Genomic DNA, 19,748 nt, shown 5'->3' with positions numbered 1-19,748 from the left:
CTATTTACCTTTGCTGTTGTTCTGGGATTGATTTGCACTTTTCGCACCAAAAGACATTCATCTCTAGGAGACAGAACGCATCTTCTTCCTGAGCGGTATGACTTCTGCGTGGTCCCATGGTGTTTATACTTGTTTACTATTGTTTGAACAGATAAACGTGGTACCTTCAGGTGATTGGAAATTGCTCCCAAGGATTAACCAGATTTGTGGAGGTCTACAATTTTTTTCTGAAGTCTAGCTGATTTCTTTCGATTTTCCCATGATGTCAAGCAAAGAGGCACTGAGTTTAAAGGTAGGCCTTGAAAATACATCATCAGGTACACCTCCAATTGACTCAAATTATGTCAATTAGCCCATCAGAAGCTTCTAAAGCAATGACATAATTTTCTGGAATTTTCCAAGCTGTTTTAAGGCACAGTCAACTTAGTGTATGTAAACTTCTGACCCACTGGAACTGTAATACAGTGAATTATATGTGACATGTCTGTAAACAATTGTTGAAAAAATGACTTGTGTCATGCACAAAGTAGATGTCCTAACCGACATGCTAACCCATAGTTTGTTAACAATAAATTTATGGAGTGGTTGAAAAACAAGTTTTAATGACTGCAACCGAGTTATGTAACCTTCCGACTTCAACTGTACATTCAGTCTTTTGGCAGCTATCTGTCTCCATAGGAGCGTGCCAAATTTGACTGCAGCATGAGCGAGATTCCCAAAAGCTGGAGCGTCTTTCTCGCCTGCTCCAGTAGCGCTCACTTCACAAGCTCAGGGATGATTATGATTCATGACATGATGATTGTCTATTATGGTCAGCAAAGGCATTTTCTGTAGAGTTTAAAATGTATTACGTAGTAATTTTAAAACATAGTATCGCATGCCATTGTGAGGAAGCTTATTCATATTGCACTCTAATAAGACTGCTTTCAAGAATAAGCACACGTAATCACATCTACTACCATCTGACTGTTTTCTAAAATGGGGTCACAAATGAGAAAATTCATAATTTGTCACATCCACCACAAATCCATTGTCGCCAGTGCCAATGAAATAATTGAAGAGATTTGTATTTACTTTTAAATAAGCTGATAAGAACAAAAAATTTGTCAAGCTTTTTCTCTCCATTTAGTAAATTCAAATTACTTCCTGAATTGACCCCAACTCATGTAGGTCTATTAAATTAACACATATTAACACGCTCAAGGTCCTAAACGATATCTTAACCGCCATCGATAAGAAACATTACTGTGCAGCCGTATTCATTGATCTGGCCAAGGCTTTCGACTCTGTCAATCACCACATCCTCATCGGCAGACTCGACAGCCTTGGTTTCTCAAATGATTGCCTCGCCTGGTTCACCAACTACTTCTCTGATAGAGTTCAGTGTGTCAAATCGGAGGGTCTGCTGTCCGGACCTCTGGCAGTCTCTATGGGGGTGCCACAGGGTTCAATTCTTGGACCGAAAACAGAGCATGTCTATGCATAGGAAAATAAACATTTATATATATAGGACAAAACACAGACGCCACATAGAGACCTAAGACAACACATGATAGAAACACCATATGCAAATATGGTACAAATATTGGGCAGACAACAGCACAAAGGCAAGGTAGAGACAATACATCACGCGTAGCAACTGTCGAGTGTCCATGATTGAGATGTTAAGCTGCATGAGGCAAATGGGCACACCAGATACTGACTTGTTTTCTGATCCACGCTTGCCTTTATTTAAAAAAAGGTATCTGTGAATGACAGATGCATATCGATATTCCCAGTCATGTGAAATCCATAGATTAAGGACTAATTCATTTATTTGAAGTTAACCGATATTATAGGAACTATAACTCAGCAAAATATTTCATTGTATGTTGCTTTTATATTTTTGTTCAGTGTAGTATACCAAACATTTAGGAACGTCTTCCTAATTTTGAGTTGTGCACCCCACACCTTCAGAACACTCAATTATCAGGGAATGACTAAAAGATGTGGAAAGCTTTCCACAGGGATGCTGGCCCATGTGGACTAACACTTCCAGTTGTCAAGTTGGCTGATGTCCTTTAGATGGTGGACCATTCTTGATACACACGTAACCTATGGAAAAACCCAGCAGCGCTGCAATTCTTTATAAACCAGTGCACCTGGAATTACCACACTCCTTTCAAAGGCAGTTGAATATATTTTGTCTTACCCATATCTCAAGACTTAAAATCATTCTTTAACTAGTCTTCTCCCCATTCATCTACACCAATTTTTTAACCAGGCAAGTCAGTTAAGAACAAATTCTTATTTACAATGACGGCCTACCCTGGCAAATTGTGCACAGCCCTATGGGACTCCCAATCACGGCCGGTTGTGATACAGCCTGGAATGGAACCAGGGTCTGTATTCATGCCTCTAGCACTGAGATGCAGTGCCTTAGACCGCTGCGCCACTTGGGAGCCCAAATTGACGTCGATTATTAAGTGACATCAATAAGGGATCATAGTTTTCACCTGGTCAGCCATGGAAAGAGTGGGTGTTCTTCATGTTTTGTATACTCAAGTGTATGAAATGTGTATATATTGATCCACCTGTGTTACCGGTAATCGCAACGGCAGTCCGCACACAAATGTCCGGTCCTACAACCCTCTCCAAAGAATGTCGAACCAGTTTATATTTTCCATTTTTATTTAATTTATGTTTACAATTCTTCCTAATTGTTTATCTTGATAAGGTCTTTGCTTTCCTTATGGAAAATGTTTGTGCCCATGGTGATCTGTACAGTTCTGGTTTCAGTGTTGGGGTGGGGGGGAATGAGAGGGTAGCCTTTTACAATTTGTCCAGGTAGTTATCCAATGCAGGAATTCCCTCCTTGAGCCCCTTGCGTTTACGTGTGTCAGCCACAATCTGGGAAATCTTGGTGGATGAGTCCTGGGGATCTCCCTGGAGGATCTGCCAGTGGTCAAACACACACTGGGGGAAGGCCTGGCCACCGGTGTTGGAACGCAGGTCTGCTGTGAAACCTTGAGAAGGAACACAGGTATTAGCATATATCAAATTTGTTTTATACAATACACATTTACTACAACTCAGGGAATTGTCTAGCCCTGATAAGTGCATATCAGATAAGGGAAAAGTGGACTGCACTTGGTGGGTCACTCACCGAAGGACTCGTTGACAGGCAGGTAAGCCTTGACGATGAACATGGGGGTCCCCATGACCTGGGACTCCTCGAAAACGTGACCGCGCTTCCTGTTCAGCACACCATAGATGCCTCCCACCACCTGCTCAGGACACTGCAGGGAGAGGGGGAAACAAGGTTAACACCATTGAATTCAATGGTTAACGCCAACCTGTCCAAGAAAGCTATGCTGTTCAAGGATGTAGCATTTTTCTAGTCAACTTCCATTATCCTGGAGATGAGCTCATTTCTAGTCAAGTATCGTATTGTGTTTTATGGATTTAGCCATCACTTGTTCAGTGTGGTGCATGATTTCACATCAGACATTGTCCTTGTTGAAACCAAACATTTAATGAAACATTTTAAATGTCAATTGTAGGCATACCTGAATCTCCACCAGGTAGACAGGCTCCATGAGTCTTGGCTGAGCTGTAAGCTGGCATGCATACAGCACTCTGCGGGCTGTGGGAATGATCTGACCACCACCCCGGTGGATAGCATCTGTGTGGAGGGTCACATCGTGAACGTCAAAGCGGACAGCACGCATATTCTCCTCGCACAGGGCACCCTGGAAACAAAATAGTAATGTTTAAGGTATTGATACAAGCACATCAGTTTGCGTGACAAATCTACATTCTCAGAAAACTACCCGTGGCGTATTCCCAACACAGAATTGTGCCTCTTTGAATGATGGTATGCTTGTTTTAAAGTGACCAACAAAGTAAGAAAAATTACATCCATGAGTCTTGCTTACCTCCTTGACAGCCCACTGGAAGCCAGCCACCACGCTGTCCTTGATCTCGTTCAGGTACTGGACTCCCTTGGTCACGTCCATCAGCAGGTTGGGGCCGGTACCGTCGGGGCCGAAGCACCAGATCTTACGGGCCTCAGACACATCCCACTCGTACTTGTCGGCCAGGAAACGGGCACGGACCTTCAGTTCCTGTCTGGCACTGACGTCACCCTTTTCGATGTCCTCAGCCAGGCCGTCGGGGAAGGGACGGGCTTTCATGTACAGACGGTTGTGTTTGTTGGGGGACTTGGACAGGCACATCTGGTCAGACTCCTCAGACACAGTCTCCCTGTAGGAAACCACCGGGTCGGATTTCTATGTGGGAGAGTGGAGGGGGTGTTTAATTATTAAATACATCAGTAGGATAACACTGCCTGTAACGTAACACCATCGTAAACTCAGCAAAAAAAGAAACGTCCTCTCACTGTCAACAGCGTTTATTTTCAGCAAACGTGTAAATATTTGTATGAATATAAGATTCAACAACTGACAAACTGAACAAGTTCCACAGACATGTGACTAACAAATGGAATAATCAAGTCAAAACAGTCAGTATCTGGTGTGGCCACCAGCTGCATTAAGTACTGCAGTGCATCTCCTCCTCATGGACTGCACCATATTTGCCAGTTCTTGCCGTGAGATGTTACCCCACTCTTCCACCAAGGCACCTGCAAGTTCCCGGACATTTCTGGGGGGGAATGGTCCTAGCCCTCCGATCCAACAGGTCCCAGACGTGCTCAATGGGATTGAGATCCGGGCTCGTTGCTGGCCATGGCAGAACACTGACATTTCTGCCTTGCAGGAAATCACGCACAGAACAAGCAGTATGGCTGGTGGCATTGTCATGCCAGGATGAGCCTGCAGGAAGGGTACCACATGAGGGAGGAGGTAGTCTTCCCTGTAATGCACAGTGTTGCGATTGCCTGCAATGACAACAAGCTCAGTCCAATGATGATGTGACACACTGCCCCAGACCATGACGGACCCTCCACCTGCAAATCGATCCTGCTCCAGAGTACAGGCCTCTGTGTAACGCTCAGTGAATCAGATCATCACGCCTGGTGAGACAAAACCTCGACTCGTCAGTGAAGAGCACTTTTTGCCAGACCTGTCTGGTCCGGCGACGTCTGGTTAGGACCTGCCTTACAAGCCCTCAGTCCAGCCTCTCTCAGCCTATTGCGGACAGTCGGAGCACTGATGGAGGGATTGTGCGTTCCTGGTGTAACTCGGGCAGTGGTTGTTGCCATCCTGTACCTGTCCCACAGGTATGATGTTCAGATGTACCGATCCTGTGCAGGTGTTGTTACATGTCTGCCACTGCGAGGACGATCAGCTGTCCATCCCGTCTCCCTGTAGCACTGTCTTAGGCTCTCACAGTACATACATTGCAATTTATTGCCCTGGCCACATCTGCAGTCTTCATGGCTCCTTGCAGCAAGGCTAAGGCATGTTCATGTAGATGAGCAGGGACCCTGGGTCAGTAGAAAGGCCTCTTTAGTGTCCTAAGTTTTCCTAACTGTGACCTTAATTGCCTACCGTCTAAGCTGGTAGTGTCTTAACGACCGTTCCACAGTTGCATGTTCATTAAATGTTTGTGGTTCGTTGAACAAGCATGGGAAAGTGTTTCACCCCTTTACAATGAAGATCTGTGAAGTTATTTGGATAATTTTGAAATGACAGGGTCCTGAAAAGGGACATTTCTTTTTTTGCTGAGTTTAGAAGGGATCATGTGAAAGCCCTACATGTAACAAGGCATGGAGGACTAGTGTACCTTCAGTGGAATGCAGGCATGGTCCTCCTCCAGATCCTTGAGGCAGATCTCCAGATGCAGCTCACCGGCTCCAGCGATAATGTGCTCTCCAGACTCCTCGATGATACACTGCACCATGGGGTCAGACTTGGCTAGACGCTTCAGGCCCTCCACCAGCTTAGGTAGGTCAGCAGGGTTCTTGGCCTCCACAGCCACTCTCACCACAGGGCTGACGCTGAATTTCATCACCCTCATGTTGTGGGCCTGCTCGAAGGTAGTGATGGTCCCGGTCTTCACCAGGTACTGGTCTACTCCAACCAGACCAACAATGTTCCCGCATGGCACGTCCTCGATGGGCTCAATGTAACGTCCCATCATCAGAATGGTCCTAATGAGGAACAGGGGAGAGTCAGTCAACTGTTCAATACTGGGCAAGAGCTTATACAGCATTTAAAATGTGCTACTCCCATGCATGCGCCTTGAGCTTACTGGATGGTCACAGATTTACATGGTTTTCATGGATTGCGAGAGACAAATTACAAAGTATGGCCATTAGAAGTGTAGCGTTCCAGAGTACCAACCTCTGAATTGGTTTGAGGTAGAGGTCCTCTTTCTTTCCAGGGGTGAAGTTTGGTCCCATAATGCGCACCTTTTGGCCGGAAGACACGCAGCCAGAGAAGACTCGGCCAAAGGCGTAGAAGCGACCCTTGTCGGTGGTGGGCACCATCTTGGAGATGTACATCATCAAGGGAGCCTTGGGGTCGCAGTTCTTGATACCTTAGAGGAGACAGTTGGGTTAACAGACCGGTATATGGTACTATCCATGTTTCCAGATGAGTGCCGATGAAGGAAAGAAGAGCGGTTGTAGTCTTACCCATGGCAGCTTCATCGTCACCAGGTCCTTCATAGAGCAGCTCACAACGGTACTTCTGGGCCGTGACGGGGGAGGGCAGGTGGATGGTGATCATCTGAAGCAGGGCCTCTCCGGCTGGCAGCCAGCGACGCATCACAGCCTTCAGCAAAGGCTTGCCCTCCTTCTCCTTGTCCTCATTGTCCAGCTTGATGTCCAGCTTCTCTATCAACTTGGCCGTCTCCTCCTTCTTGAAGTTCATGATGGCGTCAAACACCTATAGCAGAAACAGCTGTTAAACATAAAATGGGTGGACCATACAATAAAATACAGATGGCTCATATGGGGAGAGGTAACTATAGAATTGCCTTTGCCATGCGTCAGACTGCAGTTTAACATCACTGGACAATCAGGTCAAAGTGAAGAATGTATTAAGTCATCATTCATAGGCATGAAGCGCTAAAAGGCACAATACGAAACGCACTTTCCTGGTCAGATCTTATCGGTACATGGCTAGTATGTATCCCCTCACCTGACCTAATGCTAAACATGGTTAAAGTCATGTCTCCACTCACCTTGAAGATGGGGTCTAGGACGAGCTGAGAGAAGGTACGGGGGAGCTTCTTTCCATCAGGTCCGTTGGCAGACTTGCTGAACTTGCCAGTGGCTGGGTCGAAAAACCTGAAGGGGAAAAAAATATCACCATTTAACCTCACTAGGGTAGGGGGAAGCATTCTGAGTTTTGGATGAAAAGCGTGCCCAAAGTAAACTGCCTGCCAGTCAGGTCCAGAAGCTAGGATATGCATATAATTGGTAGATTTGGATAGAACACGCTTAAAGTTTCCAAAACTGTTAAAATAATGTCTGAGTATTACATAACAGATATGGCAGGCAAAAACCTGAGAAAACTCCACCCAGGAAGTGCTATTATTTTGAAACGTCTCTTTTCCATTGAAAGCCTATGCACCATACAAAGACTTATGACGCAGTTCACGATCTCTATGCCTTCCACAACATGTGGCCCGTCTTTATGGATTGTTTCAGGCTTTTACTCTGAAGAATTGGGGATAAACAGCACTTTCAATGAGTGGACAATGGAAATTTCCGGACACGAGTCCAGCGCGTGACCGGGAGCGCGCCTTTCTTGTTTCTCCTTTTCTATTGACGAAGCTTTTGTCCGGTTGAAATATGATCGATTATTCATGACAAAAACGACACGAGGATTGATTAAACATCGTTTGACATGTTTCTAAGAACTTTTACGGTACTTTATTGATTTTTCGCCTGTCTGTGACTGCTCTTTGTTCCAATGTATTACTGAACAAAACACCAGAAAAACAGAGGTTTTTGAATATAAAGAGTGACTTTATCGAACAAAACAAACATTTGTGTAACATGGAGTCTGAGTGCAACCATATGAAGACAAGTGATACATTTTAACGCTATTTCTGACTTTTGTTACTCCTCTTTTTGTCTGCTAACTGTTTGTAATGATTTGTCTGCTGGGCGCTGTTCTCAGATAATCGCATGGTTTGCTTTCGCCGTAAATTCTTTTTGAAATCTGACACCGTGGTTGGATTAACAAGAAGTTAATCTTTAAACCCATGTATAACACTTGCATGTTTCAGACATTTTTATAATGAGTATTTGTTTTTGAATTTGACACACTGCAATTTCACTGAATGTTGGCCAGGTGGGGCGGTAGCATCCCACACCACCTAGAGAGGTTAACTACACTGCAAACTGACAAGGCTTGACATGTACCAGGCAATCTGGCAGGAGCTAGTTCAGGAAAATGTGGCAGATGGTTACAACGTTGACAGTGACTGGTCCCTCACCTTTCACCCCACAGCTTCTTCATCATGTCCTCCACCTTCTTGCAGCGCTCTGCAGGTCCTAGTTGTGCATCACCCTTGGCAGCAAACTTCATCACGTACATTTCAGCAAACTGCTTCAGGGTGAAGGCCCATCCGTGGAGTCCCGACCCAAAGCCAACAGTTCCAATGACCGGGTCAATCTGTAAGAGAATAGTTATTACTACTAGGGCAGGGTTGATACCAAGCCAATAAACTAGAACTCCATTTCCAGAGAAACACTTTCAATATTCATGTAAACAGCAGTTTTGTCATTAGGTGCAAAACAGAACTGGAACAATGCCACAATTTCACAGGTGAATTGTCAATTTCTGACAAGGCATTGTACAGCCAACATAAGTAGCTTACCATGATAGCGCCCATGGGACCACTCTCATCCTCTCCGTAAGTGGCAATGATCACGTTGACATTCTCCACGATGCGCTGGAAGGTCTGGAACAGATCCTCTGGCTCCAGCTGCAGCTCCAGCAGGGCCCGGTCCATCTTGTTCATCATCAGCACGGGCTTGATACGCTCAGCAATGGCCTGCCTGAGCACGGTCTCTGTCTGCACACACACACCTGGGCAGGGACGGACAAGAGCAGATAGTGAGCTAAGAAAATGTTGAGAACAAATGGATTGGTTTGTTGACTGACTCCTACTCCTTTTTATAATATACCTCGTAATCATGGAACCTAGCATCAATATGACATCCTGTATGACAGATGTCTGAAAATAAAGAAATACTTGTTCACAAAAAGTATAGAACATGCCATCATTTTTTTACAGAAATGAAAGCATGATCGTGTCCGACATAACTAGGGCGCAAGTCGTCCTTACCTGACACGCAGTCCACAACAACCAGGGCTCCATCAGTGACACGGAGAGCGGCTGTGACCTCAGAGGAGAAGTCAACGTGGCCTGGAGAGTCAATCAGGTTGATGAGAAACCCAACGCCATCTTTGCACTGCTTGATGAAGGCCATGTCATTCTCAGAGAGTTCGTAGTACATGGAGATGGCACTGCAGTGGAAGAAAGTGTTAGTCCACTCAACTGCAAGCCAAAACCTCTCCTACTTCCGCCCAGTCAGAAGAAATGTTAATAGGCAATCGGCCAGGGGGACACTCACGTTGACTTGATGGTAATGCAGCGCTCCTGCTCGTCCTTTCGTGTGTCGGTGAAACGGGTCTCTCCAGCACGGGATCCTGCGATGATACCAGCCTTCGACACTAGTGAGTCTGTCAGGGTGGACTTACCATGGTCGACGTGCGCAATCACAGACATGTTACGGATGTTGGACTTCTTGTCCATGATGGCACGGATTTGGTCTACGGTAAAGTTCACCTACAGAGAGGGGGGGATTATTAATGTAGAGCTGTGATGATAAACTGAAAATTAGACATCAACCATACTGATCACTTACCACAGGCATTTTGCTAACGTCGCTCATTGAGACAAGTAGACTATACTTGGGAAATGTGAAGTTTAAAATGAAATAAGTTTGCTAATACATTTGATGGCTACAACCTAGGGCCGGGCTATATAAAATTATTTCAAATGTACGTTTTACGCAATATTCCAAATGCCTGTATCACAAAAGTCAAAGGTTCATTTCTCTCTCCGTTTTTATGAGTGTTTCTTTTGTCTCGTCCCCTTTAACAAGCAGTTTCAACACACTATTTACATTTGAGGTTTTATCCAACATAAAAATCGAGATATTTTAATAGAGATATTAACCTTTGTATCAATACCCTTTTAATGTCTCAACTCCCAAAATGTTGATCAGAGCAGACCCTACTAAGAGAGGAGTATCATTGGACAGGATTGTGGAAAATATATGCTCAGTTTCTGCTGCACGCAGCAGGCCTACCGTAATAGGCCTGGTAGTCGAGTAGTGCACACTGTGTTGTAGTGGGTACTGTGTTGTGAAAGAGTTATGAAAATGTAATGGCATGTAATATTTAACTGAATAACTGCCTGAACTTCATCAGGATAGGGGGCAGTATTTGGAAGTTTGGATGACTGAGGTGCCCAAAGTAAACTGCCTGGTACTCAGGCCCAGAAGCTAGGATATGTATATAATTGGTAGTATTGGATAGAAAACATTCTAAAGTTACCAAACTGTTAATATAATGTCGGAGTATAACAGAACTGATATGGCAGGCGAAAACCCACGGAGAATCCAAACGGAAAATAAACATTTTTTGAGCTCACTCATTGAAATGGCTGTCTATGGGAATATCAACGGAATACCTCCCAGATTGGAAGCCCTAGGAACTGCAGTAGATGTCAGTCTTTAGAAAGAGTTTCTGGTTAGTTTGTTGAAAAAAATGAGCCAGAATTGGTAGTTTTTCTAAGTGGCTCCCATTTTGGCTGTAGTATTGTGGCGTGCGTGGATGACAGTGCGCACGTAGTTATTTATCTCCGGTAATGAAAATACTATTCCCAGTCTTAAATTTGGTTTATTTACATATCAGGGTACCTGTGGAACGATTTGAAATGTTGTTTGACTTGTTTGGACGAAGTCTATTGGTAACTTTCAGGATTCATTTGTATGCATTTTGAACAAGGGAAACCAGTGGATTACTGAGTCAAGCGTGCCAACTAAACTGACTTTTTTGGGATATAAAGGACTTTATCAAACAAAAGGACCGTTTGTTATGTAGCTTGGACCCTTGGGATTGCAAACAGGAAGAGCTTCAAAGGTAAGTGATTTATTTTATCGTCATTTCTGACTTTCGTGACGCCTCTGCTTGTTCGGAATTTTTTTGTAATGCTATTGTATGCGGTGTGCTGTCTTAAAATAAATCGCATGGTATGCCTTCGCTGTAAAGCATTTTTGAAATCTGACAAAGCGGCTGGATTAACAAGTAGTTAAGCTTTTAAACGATGTAAGACACTTGTATTTTCATGAATGTTTAAAACCTCTTGGCTCTACCCATCCCGGAGCGTTGTCATCAACTACATTAATTAGCATAACGCAACGGACAAAAAAAAAAACTTTCCTAGAAAATATTCATGAAATACAGTGAAACACAGTTTAACCTTTTGTTAATCACCTTGTCATCTCAGATTTTGAAATGATGCTTTACAGCCAAAGCAAGACAAGCATTTGTGTAAGTTTATCGATAGCCTAGCATAGCGCCTAGCTAGCAGCAGGCAACCTGGTCACGAAAATCAGAAAAGCAATCCAATTAAATAGTTTACCTTTGAAGAGCTTCGGATGTTTTCACTCACTAGACACCTAGTTAGATAGCAAATGTTCCCCTTTTCCAAAAAATATGTATTTTTGTAGCTGAAATAACTCCGTTAGTTCTTCACGTTTAGCTGAGAATTCGACCGGAAATTGCAGTCACGACAACGCCGAAAAATATTACAAATTAGCTCCATAATATCGACAGAAACATGGCAAACGTGGTTTATAGTCAACCCTCAAAGTGTTTTTCAAATATCTATTCGATAATATATCAACCAGGACAGCTGTATTTTCAGTAAGACCGGGAGGAAAAATAGCTACCTCCATCTATTACGCAAGAATTACTCTGAGAGCCCTCAGCCGGACACTTACGCAATCTAGTCGCTTACACTCATTCTTCAACATAAAGGCGCAAAACTACGTCAAAATGCTGTAGACACCTTGGGGAATACGTAGAAAAAGGAATCTGGTTGATAGCCCATTCACTGCTCAATAGGGACGCAGAGCTTTCAAAACATGAGTCACTTCCTTATTTGATTTCTCAGGCTTTCGCCTGCAATATCAGTTCAGAAAAGCTAGTCAACACAGCGAACAATCACTTCAAACAAGCTGGAAAGAGTGCAAACTAGCACTTAATTTCATTTTATGTTTTCACATTTAGTTGTATATTTCCATAAAAATGATGACAGCCGATTCGTGATTTCGACTGGCTGGGAAACGCTGCCTGCCTGTCTGTCTCATCCCGACACATTCATTACTATGGGACACCTGGAGATCAAATTTGAATATTGAAACAGGTTTATACAAATTTCCACGGTTGAAAACAATGTTAGTCCAAAAGAAATGTGAGAATGTCTAGATGCTTTTTATAGTGGAGATCATGTTTATAAATTGCCTGGCTGGGCTGATATGGAACAGTAAATAGGCCTTTTTAAAGTCATTGATTTAGCAGGTGGTAACTTGTGGAATAGACACCGGCTGCAATGTGGTTTTAACCAATCAGCATTCAGGATTAGACCCACCCATTGTATAAACCCATTATGTAGGGAGGTCTAACAAAAGATATGAGAATGGCTGATTCTGCATGGCTATAAACCGTTGAATGCAGTACCATTAGAACAGACATGACGCACTGAAAGCTGATGCACTGGGGCCTGGGCATGCAGACAGTAACGAGTATACTTGCCGGTTAGCTGACAGAGCTTTATTGGCCAACTTCATGCTTTAAATCATTCAATGCTAGGCAATCAAAAACAGTAAACTGCCGTAAATGGTGCGTATAGGTTGGCAAGGTGCACCGGGTGGAAAATTTGACTAGCCATCACAAAAGTTGACTCTCGAGTGTGCTACTAAGTTAATTAAGCAATTAGGCCTGAGGTGGTGTGGTATATGGCTAATATACCACAGCTATGGGCTGTTTGTTAAGCATGACAAAACGCAGAGTGCCTGGACACAGCCCATGGCCGTGGTATATTGGCCATATCACAAACCAAAGGTAACTAACATAATTAGACCAGTAAAAATAAATGTTTAGTCATACCCATGGTATTCGGTCTGATATACAGTGGTGTAAAGTACCTAAGTAAAAATGTTTTAAACAACTACTTAAGTAGTTTTTTGTGTATCTGTACTTTACCATTTATATTTTGGACTACTTTAACTTCACTACATTCCTAAAGTAAATTATGTACTTTTTACTCCATACATTTTACCCGACAGCAAAAAGTACTAGTCACAATTTGAATGCTTAGCAGTACAGGAAAAAAGCCAAATTCATACACGTATCAAGATAATGTCCCTGGTCATCCCTACTGCCTCAGATCTGGTGGACTCACTAAACAGAAATGCTGCCTTTATAAATTATGTATGAGTGTTGAGTGTGCCCCTGGTTTGCTAAATATAAGCACATTTTTGTATAGCGTTTACTTTCCCTCAAGTATGACAATTTAGTATTTCTTCCACCACTGCACAAATCTGATACCTTTAGACTCTCAAGTAGTATTTTATTGGGTTAATTTCACTTTAGTAATTTTATAAAAGGTATCTTTACTTTCACACAAGTATCACAATTGAGCACCCCACCCAATCTGTTGATATACCGCGGCTGTCAGCCAATCAGCATTCAGGCCTCGACGACCCAGTTTATACCTTAGAAATCTACGTAACCGGTGAACGATCAGACAAAAGTAGGCCTCGATGCAATCGGCAGAAAAATATAAACGTCAGCTTATTACACCTGGCTGCCATTTAATACCACCAAGTAGCGGGATAGCGAGTCATATAGACAAAACACCAGCTGTTTCTGAATAGTAAACCGAACAGATTTAAACTCGAGAGCATAGCCATTAAGGGTAGACCGTCATTGTAAATAAGAATGTGTTCTTAAACTGACTTGCCTAGTTAAATAAAGGTTATAAAAAAATAAGACATGAGTTATTGCGAAGAGACGACGCTTTGACAGCGCAGCCTGAATAGGCCACGTATACACACAGCTAGCTTTTATGACATGCCGGCATCCTGAACATAGCGTTCGTTTATTAACCTTGGCCAGTTAACAAGCAAACCTCGGACAAACAATTTGTAAACATAACACATACAGCGTTACCTCTTAACGTTTGAGTCACTGGATATGGGACCAATACTAGAAGTGCTAGACATGACAATCGACCGCTAAGGGTTCAAAGCCACTGACCGGCACTTCAACACTTAAGATTCATGCTAGAACCTCATTTTAAAGGACATTACAGGTAAAGGTGGCCTCTGGCATCATCAAAACAGCGGGAAAACTGGCATAGTTGGGACCATTTGGGTGTCTGCACTACTGTGCAGAAAGAGGTCTGTTCACACAAATTGGGTGCCATTTTGTTCAAAGCCCAAGTAACCACATACCATCTATCTCCTTAGTGTCAGACATTTGACACTTTAATGTTATGACTGAAGTAGCAGAACACATGATTATACTATACTACTATTCCAAAAAACGAAAATACTTATCCAACTCACCATTTTGACGGATGGTTAAGGATTCGCTTCGTGGAAAAAGAGTCACGAAATTTTACACTGCCCACCTCTCGAGGGCATAGGCAGGGAAGAGAGTGTTTACGTCAACAGGCACGGTTTTATACTGCCCACGTGCTGCGTAAGGACGCAAAGTCTTGACGAGCAGTCTACTGAGACAGAGACGTGCGTTGTTTTGGCATTTTGTGACAGAAGAAACAAACACTTTCTCTGATGACCATGTGTAGCATTTTACACTGGTGGGCAATGGCCTACAAGCATTGACGAATAATTATACTTCTACGAAATTAGGCTGAATTAACGTCAAACAGTCATCGCTAGAGGGTTCCTTACGTGCCACACCCAGGTACAACAATAGACGTTTCACTGCACACATCTTCCCTCGCCCTACCTGACTAGCCCAACCAACCGTTTATGACGTGAAACGAATAACAGTGCTATCTGACGGATGGTTGGTCTATGACCTGACCTGACCTTGTAGTCAGAACTTCAGAAATTGTTGAACTACAGTTACTTTAGCAATATATATTTGAGCAGTTCGGCAGTATCTTATAGGTGTAGTGGAATCTCAAGTATGTTTATCCATGTAAATTATACCCAAAGAAAATGCACTTCTATTTGTTTTGACCTCAATCACAAACAAAAATATTTAGATTGGATTTTAAATCAAATATCTTTCCCATTCATTTTGCATTGAGGCCAGCATGTTAGGGTAGCTCTAATGCAGATAAAAGGGAAGCGATAGATTAGAGTACACAATTTGAATTTGATGAAATATCCCATGTAAAGTGAAAGCTATGGAAAAAGCTATGGAAAAATGTCGTAGCTTTAATTCAAACAATGTCTTGTTATTATTGCCATCCCACTGTCAAGGTCTGCCAGTTGTCACGCTAATTGGTCAAGTCATCCAGCAGGTGGTGCCTCTTTGCTGAGTTCAGACCTCATTCTGCATCACTAGCGAGTTCCGACTACATTCTAACTCTCAACCTGAAGTGCCATAAAACAGTGTGTGAAAGCTATGGAAAAATGGCTTTGCTGTAATTCAAACAATGTCTTGTTAATATTCCACTCCCACAGTGAAGGTCGGCCAGTTGCCACGTCACTTGTTCAAGTCATCCAGCAGGTGGTGCCTCTGTGCTGAGTTCAGACCTCCTGCATCACTAGTGAGTTCCAACTACATTCTAACGCTCAACCTGAAGTGCCATAAAACACTGGTGTTACCTAAGGTATTATCTAAAGGTAGTACAGTAAAACATAGATTTATACAACAGAATGTCCTGTTCCATACCCAAAAGGCCATTATAGGGCAAAAGGTCACGTGCCATTGTTAGAGCTGTTTAAGGAGCTTGACATACAATACCAGTCAAAAGTTTGGACACGCCTACTCATTCAAGGGTTTTTCTTTCTTTCTTTTTTATTTTCTACATTGTAGAATACTAGTGAAGACATCAACACTATGAAATAAAACATATGGAATCATGCAAAAAAGTGTTTAAACAAATCAAAATAGATTTTATATTTGAGATTCTTCAAAGTAGCCACCCTTTGCCTTGATGACAGCTTTGCACACTCTTGGCATTCTCTCAACCAGCTTAATGAGGTAGTCACCTGCAATGCTTTTTCAACAATCTTGAAGGAGTTCCCACATATGCTGAGCACTTGTTGGCTGCTTTTGAATACTTTTAGATTTACTTCCACTGAGATGGAGACATCTGGTCAATATGATGAGGCGTGCATCACGCTGATATTCAAAACATTGTATGTGATTGAAATTCCACATTGTGTATTGGACGGTCACAAGACGCAGGCCTCCTAACTGTCCCTAGAATTTCTAAGCAAACAGCTGGAGGCAGGGTTTTCTCCTATAGAGCTCCATTTTTATGGAATTGTCTGCCTACCCATGTGAGAGATGCAGACTCGGTCTCAACTTTTAAGTCTTTATTGAAGACTCATCTCTTCAGTAGGTCCTATGATTGAGTGTAGTCTGTCCCAGGAGTGTGAAGGTGAACGGAAAAGCACTGGAGTAACGAACTGCCCTTGCTGTCTCTGCCTGGCTGGTTCCCCTCTCTCCACTGGGATTCTCTGCCTCTAACCCTATTTCAGGGGCTGAGTCACTGGCTTACTGGTGCTCTTCCATGCCGTCCCTAGGAGGGTTGTGTCACTTGGATGGGTTGAGTCACTGACGTGATCTTCCTGTCTGGGTTGGCGCCCCCCCCCCTTGGGTTGTGCCGTGGTGGAGATCTTTGTGGGCTATACTCGGCCTTGTCTCAGGATGGTAAGTTGGTGGTTGAAGATATCCCTCTAGTGGTGTGGGGGCTGTGCTTTGGCAAAGTGGGTGGGGTTATATCGTCGGACGGGGCCACAGTGTCTCCCGACCCCTCCTGTCTCAGCCTCCAGTATTTATGCTGCAGTAGTTTATGTGTTGGGGGGCTAGTGTCAGTCTGTTATATTTGGAGTATTTCTCCTGTCTTATCCGGTGTCCTGTGTGAATTTAAGTATGCTCTCTCTAATTCTTTCTTTCTTTCTCTATCTCGGAGGACCAAGAGGCCTAGGACCATGCCTCAGGACTACCTGGCCTGATGACTCCTTGCTGTCCTCAGTTCACCTGCTTATGCTGCTGCTCCAGTTTCAACTATTCTGCCTGCGGCTATGGAACCCTGACCTGTTCACCGGATGTGCTACCTGTCCCAGACCTGCTGTTTTCAACTCTCTAGAGACAGCAAGAGCGGTAGAGATACTCTGAATGATTGGCTATGAAAAGCCAAATGACATTTACTCCTGAGGTGCTGACCTGTTGCACCCTCGACAACCACTGCGATTATTATTATTTGACCCTGCTGGTCATCTATGAACATTTGAACATCTTGACCATGTTCTGTTATAATCTCCACCCGGCACAGCCAGAAGAGGACTGGCCACCCCTCATAGCCTGGTTCCTCTTTAGGTTCCTTCCGGCCTTTCTAGGGAGTTTTTCCTTGCCACCGTGCTTCTACACCTGCATTGCTTGCTGTTTGGGGTTTTAGGCTGGGTTTCTGTACAGCACTTTGAGATATCAGCTGATGTAAGAAGTGCTTTATAAATACGTTTGATTTGATTTCTGATGATTGGGCGAGAAGTTGAACGCAGACTGCTTATGATTGTGCATAGACCAAGACTGTTCAAAACCATTCAGAGTGACCAAGAGAGTACCCAGTAATCTGCTCTGACTCAGTCTGCAAATGCTCTCTTTTTTTTCAAGTATCATTTGGACCAAACAGATGCTCAACGTTCATGTTCTTGATCTCCATTTCTGCTCCATTAACAGTGTCGTTCGGTCCTTTACATCCAGCCACTTGCTTTAGACTCACACTCACAGTTGCTTTTGACTCAGTTACTTGTCTTCATTTTTTAAATAAAATAATTTTTGCAAAGACTGTATTGTAGCAATTGGATGAATGCTTTAAACAAACAACACGTGAACGTTTGCTTGTAGCTTGTAGGAGCAATGACCGGTTACGTCAGGTTATATTCATGAGGGTAATCCCAAAGCCCCAGAGTCTGAGAGTAGTCATAGCTATATTGCTTTTCAGATGTTGTAACAATGTACAAGTGGAACTTGCAGGCTAAGAACAGGGTTTTAACCTTTGGACCCATTCCCCATCAGATAGAGGAGCAATAATGATTATGTAATGCTGCCACAATATGAAGACCATCATGGTTATTGGCAGTGATCTAATTGCAAATTGAAGACACAGGACAGTGACAGACGAAAGGAAAGAGTGACAGATATTGTAAGTGATACTCTGAGTAAGGAGAGATAAAGGGTCAGGCTTTTTGGACATAATAGAAAATGAAGACATTGACAGCTCACATGAGACGGAAGAGAAATAGTGTCTGATAGGAGAACAATGAAATGTAATCTGTTTTATGAGAAATATGAATAAATGGTACATAGCTTCTCTACTGTATGTGCTTTATTAGCATATAGACGTTGGAGAAATAGCTCTGTCACTATCGAGATGTTCAGACTAATAGCCTTGCCAAAATAATCTACCATCAACTTTTTAATGACATTCGTAAGGCCTTCTGATATATATTTTGAGAACAGAAACAGACAAATCAGTTTTGGACATTAAAACACTGAGAGTGTCAGTTCATTCCTTTTTCTATTTTCCATGCAGAGTCACCATTCCAGTCTGGGATATTTGCATCTGTCTTTATTGCAACTAAAATGGGAACACGATTGAATGTATTTTAGAAAAGTGGACACATCAAAATATCCCCATGGGTTGTTTGTTATTGATTTATGCCTATGCTGCAGTCCTAGGCCTTAGTCATAAGCCCAACTGAATCCCAGTAATAACAACAGGTGGAGCCTTCCAAATGCAGAAAGAACAACTTCCTGGAGATCTACATATTTTTTTTTTTGGGGGGGGGGGGATTTTGAGAGTTTTTTTTCTGGTCAGACTTGAATGAATTGATCGATTTAAATCAGTTATTTGTATGAACAAATACTGATTAGGTTATAAAAGCAGTATTTCATTTTCATGGGGATTGTTTCAAATGGATACATCTTATCATATAGTGCATTGATTACTTTAATGAGCTCAGAACTGTTTGCTAATGAAGATTGTTAGAGCAGATTTGGACATATTTGTATAAAAGACTGAACATACTGAAATATTAGGAACGTACATTTATGATTTATATTTACCTGATTCAGGTTTATTCATTTGTTAGTGTAATTCAGTTTTTGGCCCCCTCTTGCCCATTCATTGTATTGTGGTAAGTGTGTTAGGATAAGGGCAGGAAGTTGGGCCTTCAGGGGGGGGGGGGTTTGAACATACATACAGACAGGTCATGTTATGTATTTTCCATATCAAGTATTCTATGCTTTAAGTTTATTGGAGAATCATTTCTTTGTTAGATATAAGAAGAATAATTTTTTTTGTTGCACCATATCCCTGGATGTCATTGAATGTTTGGCAGTTTCGAAACCTTGAGTGTGGACTGTTTGCGTACCAGTGGCTATGGTAAAGAGGAAAGGAAGCCACTACAAGGATGTTCAATCAAGCTCTCATTGACAGGCCATAAAGAGCATCTCTATACCGTATGAATTAACTAACATCACACAGAAACTGTGTCA

General features: G+C 42.8%; 1 protein-coding gene and 1 non-coding gene across 3 annotated transcripts; both read right to left on the bottom strand.

Moving 5' to 3' along the window:
- Positions 1–2,652: 2,652 nt before the first annotated feature.
- Positions 2,653–14,767, bottom strand: LOC109897844 (elongation factor 2). Of its 2 annotated transcripts, XM_031833236.1 has the most exons (14): positions 14,609–14,699; positions 9,539–9,753; positions 9,250–9,431; positions 9,089–9,138; positions 8,779–8,990; positions 8,395–8,573; positions 7,132–7,237; positions 6,581–6,833; positions 6,288–6,483; positions 5,728–6,094; positions 3,918–4,271; positions 3,549–3,731; positions 3,146–3,278; positions 2,653–3,005 (listed from the first exon to the last, which is right to left on the bottom strand). In XM_031833236.1, the coding sequence occupies exons 5-14, from the start codon at positions 8,923–8,925 to the stop codon at positions 2,812–2,814; spliced, it is 2,112 nt and encodes a 703-aa protein (XP_031689096.1). In that variant the 5' UTR covers positions 8,926–8,990; positions 9,089–9,138; positions 9,250–9,431; positions 9,539–9,753; positions 14,609–14,699; the 3' UTR covers positions 2,653–2,811. The 2 variants fall into 2 exon arrangements, with proteins under 2 accessions (XP_031689096.1, XP_020348039.1); XM_020492450.2 differs by lacking the exon at positions 9,089–9,138 and having other exon boundaries at positions 14,609–14,767.
- LOC116376050 (small nucleolar RNA SNORD37) lies at positions 6,935–7,003 on the bottom strand. The gene has a single exon (XR_004211446.1). It is a non-coding gene; the product is annotated as a small nucleolar RNA SNORD37 (small nucleolar RNA).
- Positions 14,768–19,748: the final 4,981 nt, after the last annotated feature.

The sequence above is a fragment of the Oncorhynchus kisutch genome, linkage group LG10 (assembly GCF_002021735.2).
Source record: "Oncorhynchus kisutch isolate 150728-3 linkage group LG10, Okis_V2, whole genome shotgun sequence".
In the NCBI taxonomy this organism is placed as follows: Eukaryota; Metazoa; Chordata; class Actinopteri; order Salmoniformes; family Salmonidae; genus Oncorhynchus; species Oncorhynchus kisutch.
This window is presented reverse-complemented; position numbering and strand designations above follow the sequence as displayed.

Excerpts from the sequence above, each read along its gene's own strand:
- LOC109897844 (XM_020492450.2), bottom strand. Across the intron at positions 8,991-9,249 it reads TGTTGTGGACTGCGTGTCAG|GTGTGTGTGTGCAGACAGAG; the intron begins GTAAGGACGACT and ends GTCCCTGCCCAG. Across the intron at positions 7,238-8,394 it reads AAGAAGCTGTGGGGTGAAAG|GTTTTTCGACCCAGCCACTG; the intron begins GTGAGGGACCAG and ends TTTCCCCTTCAG.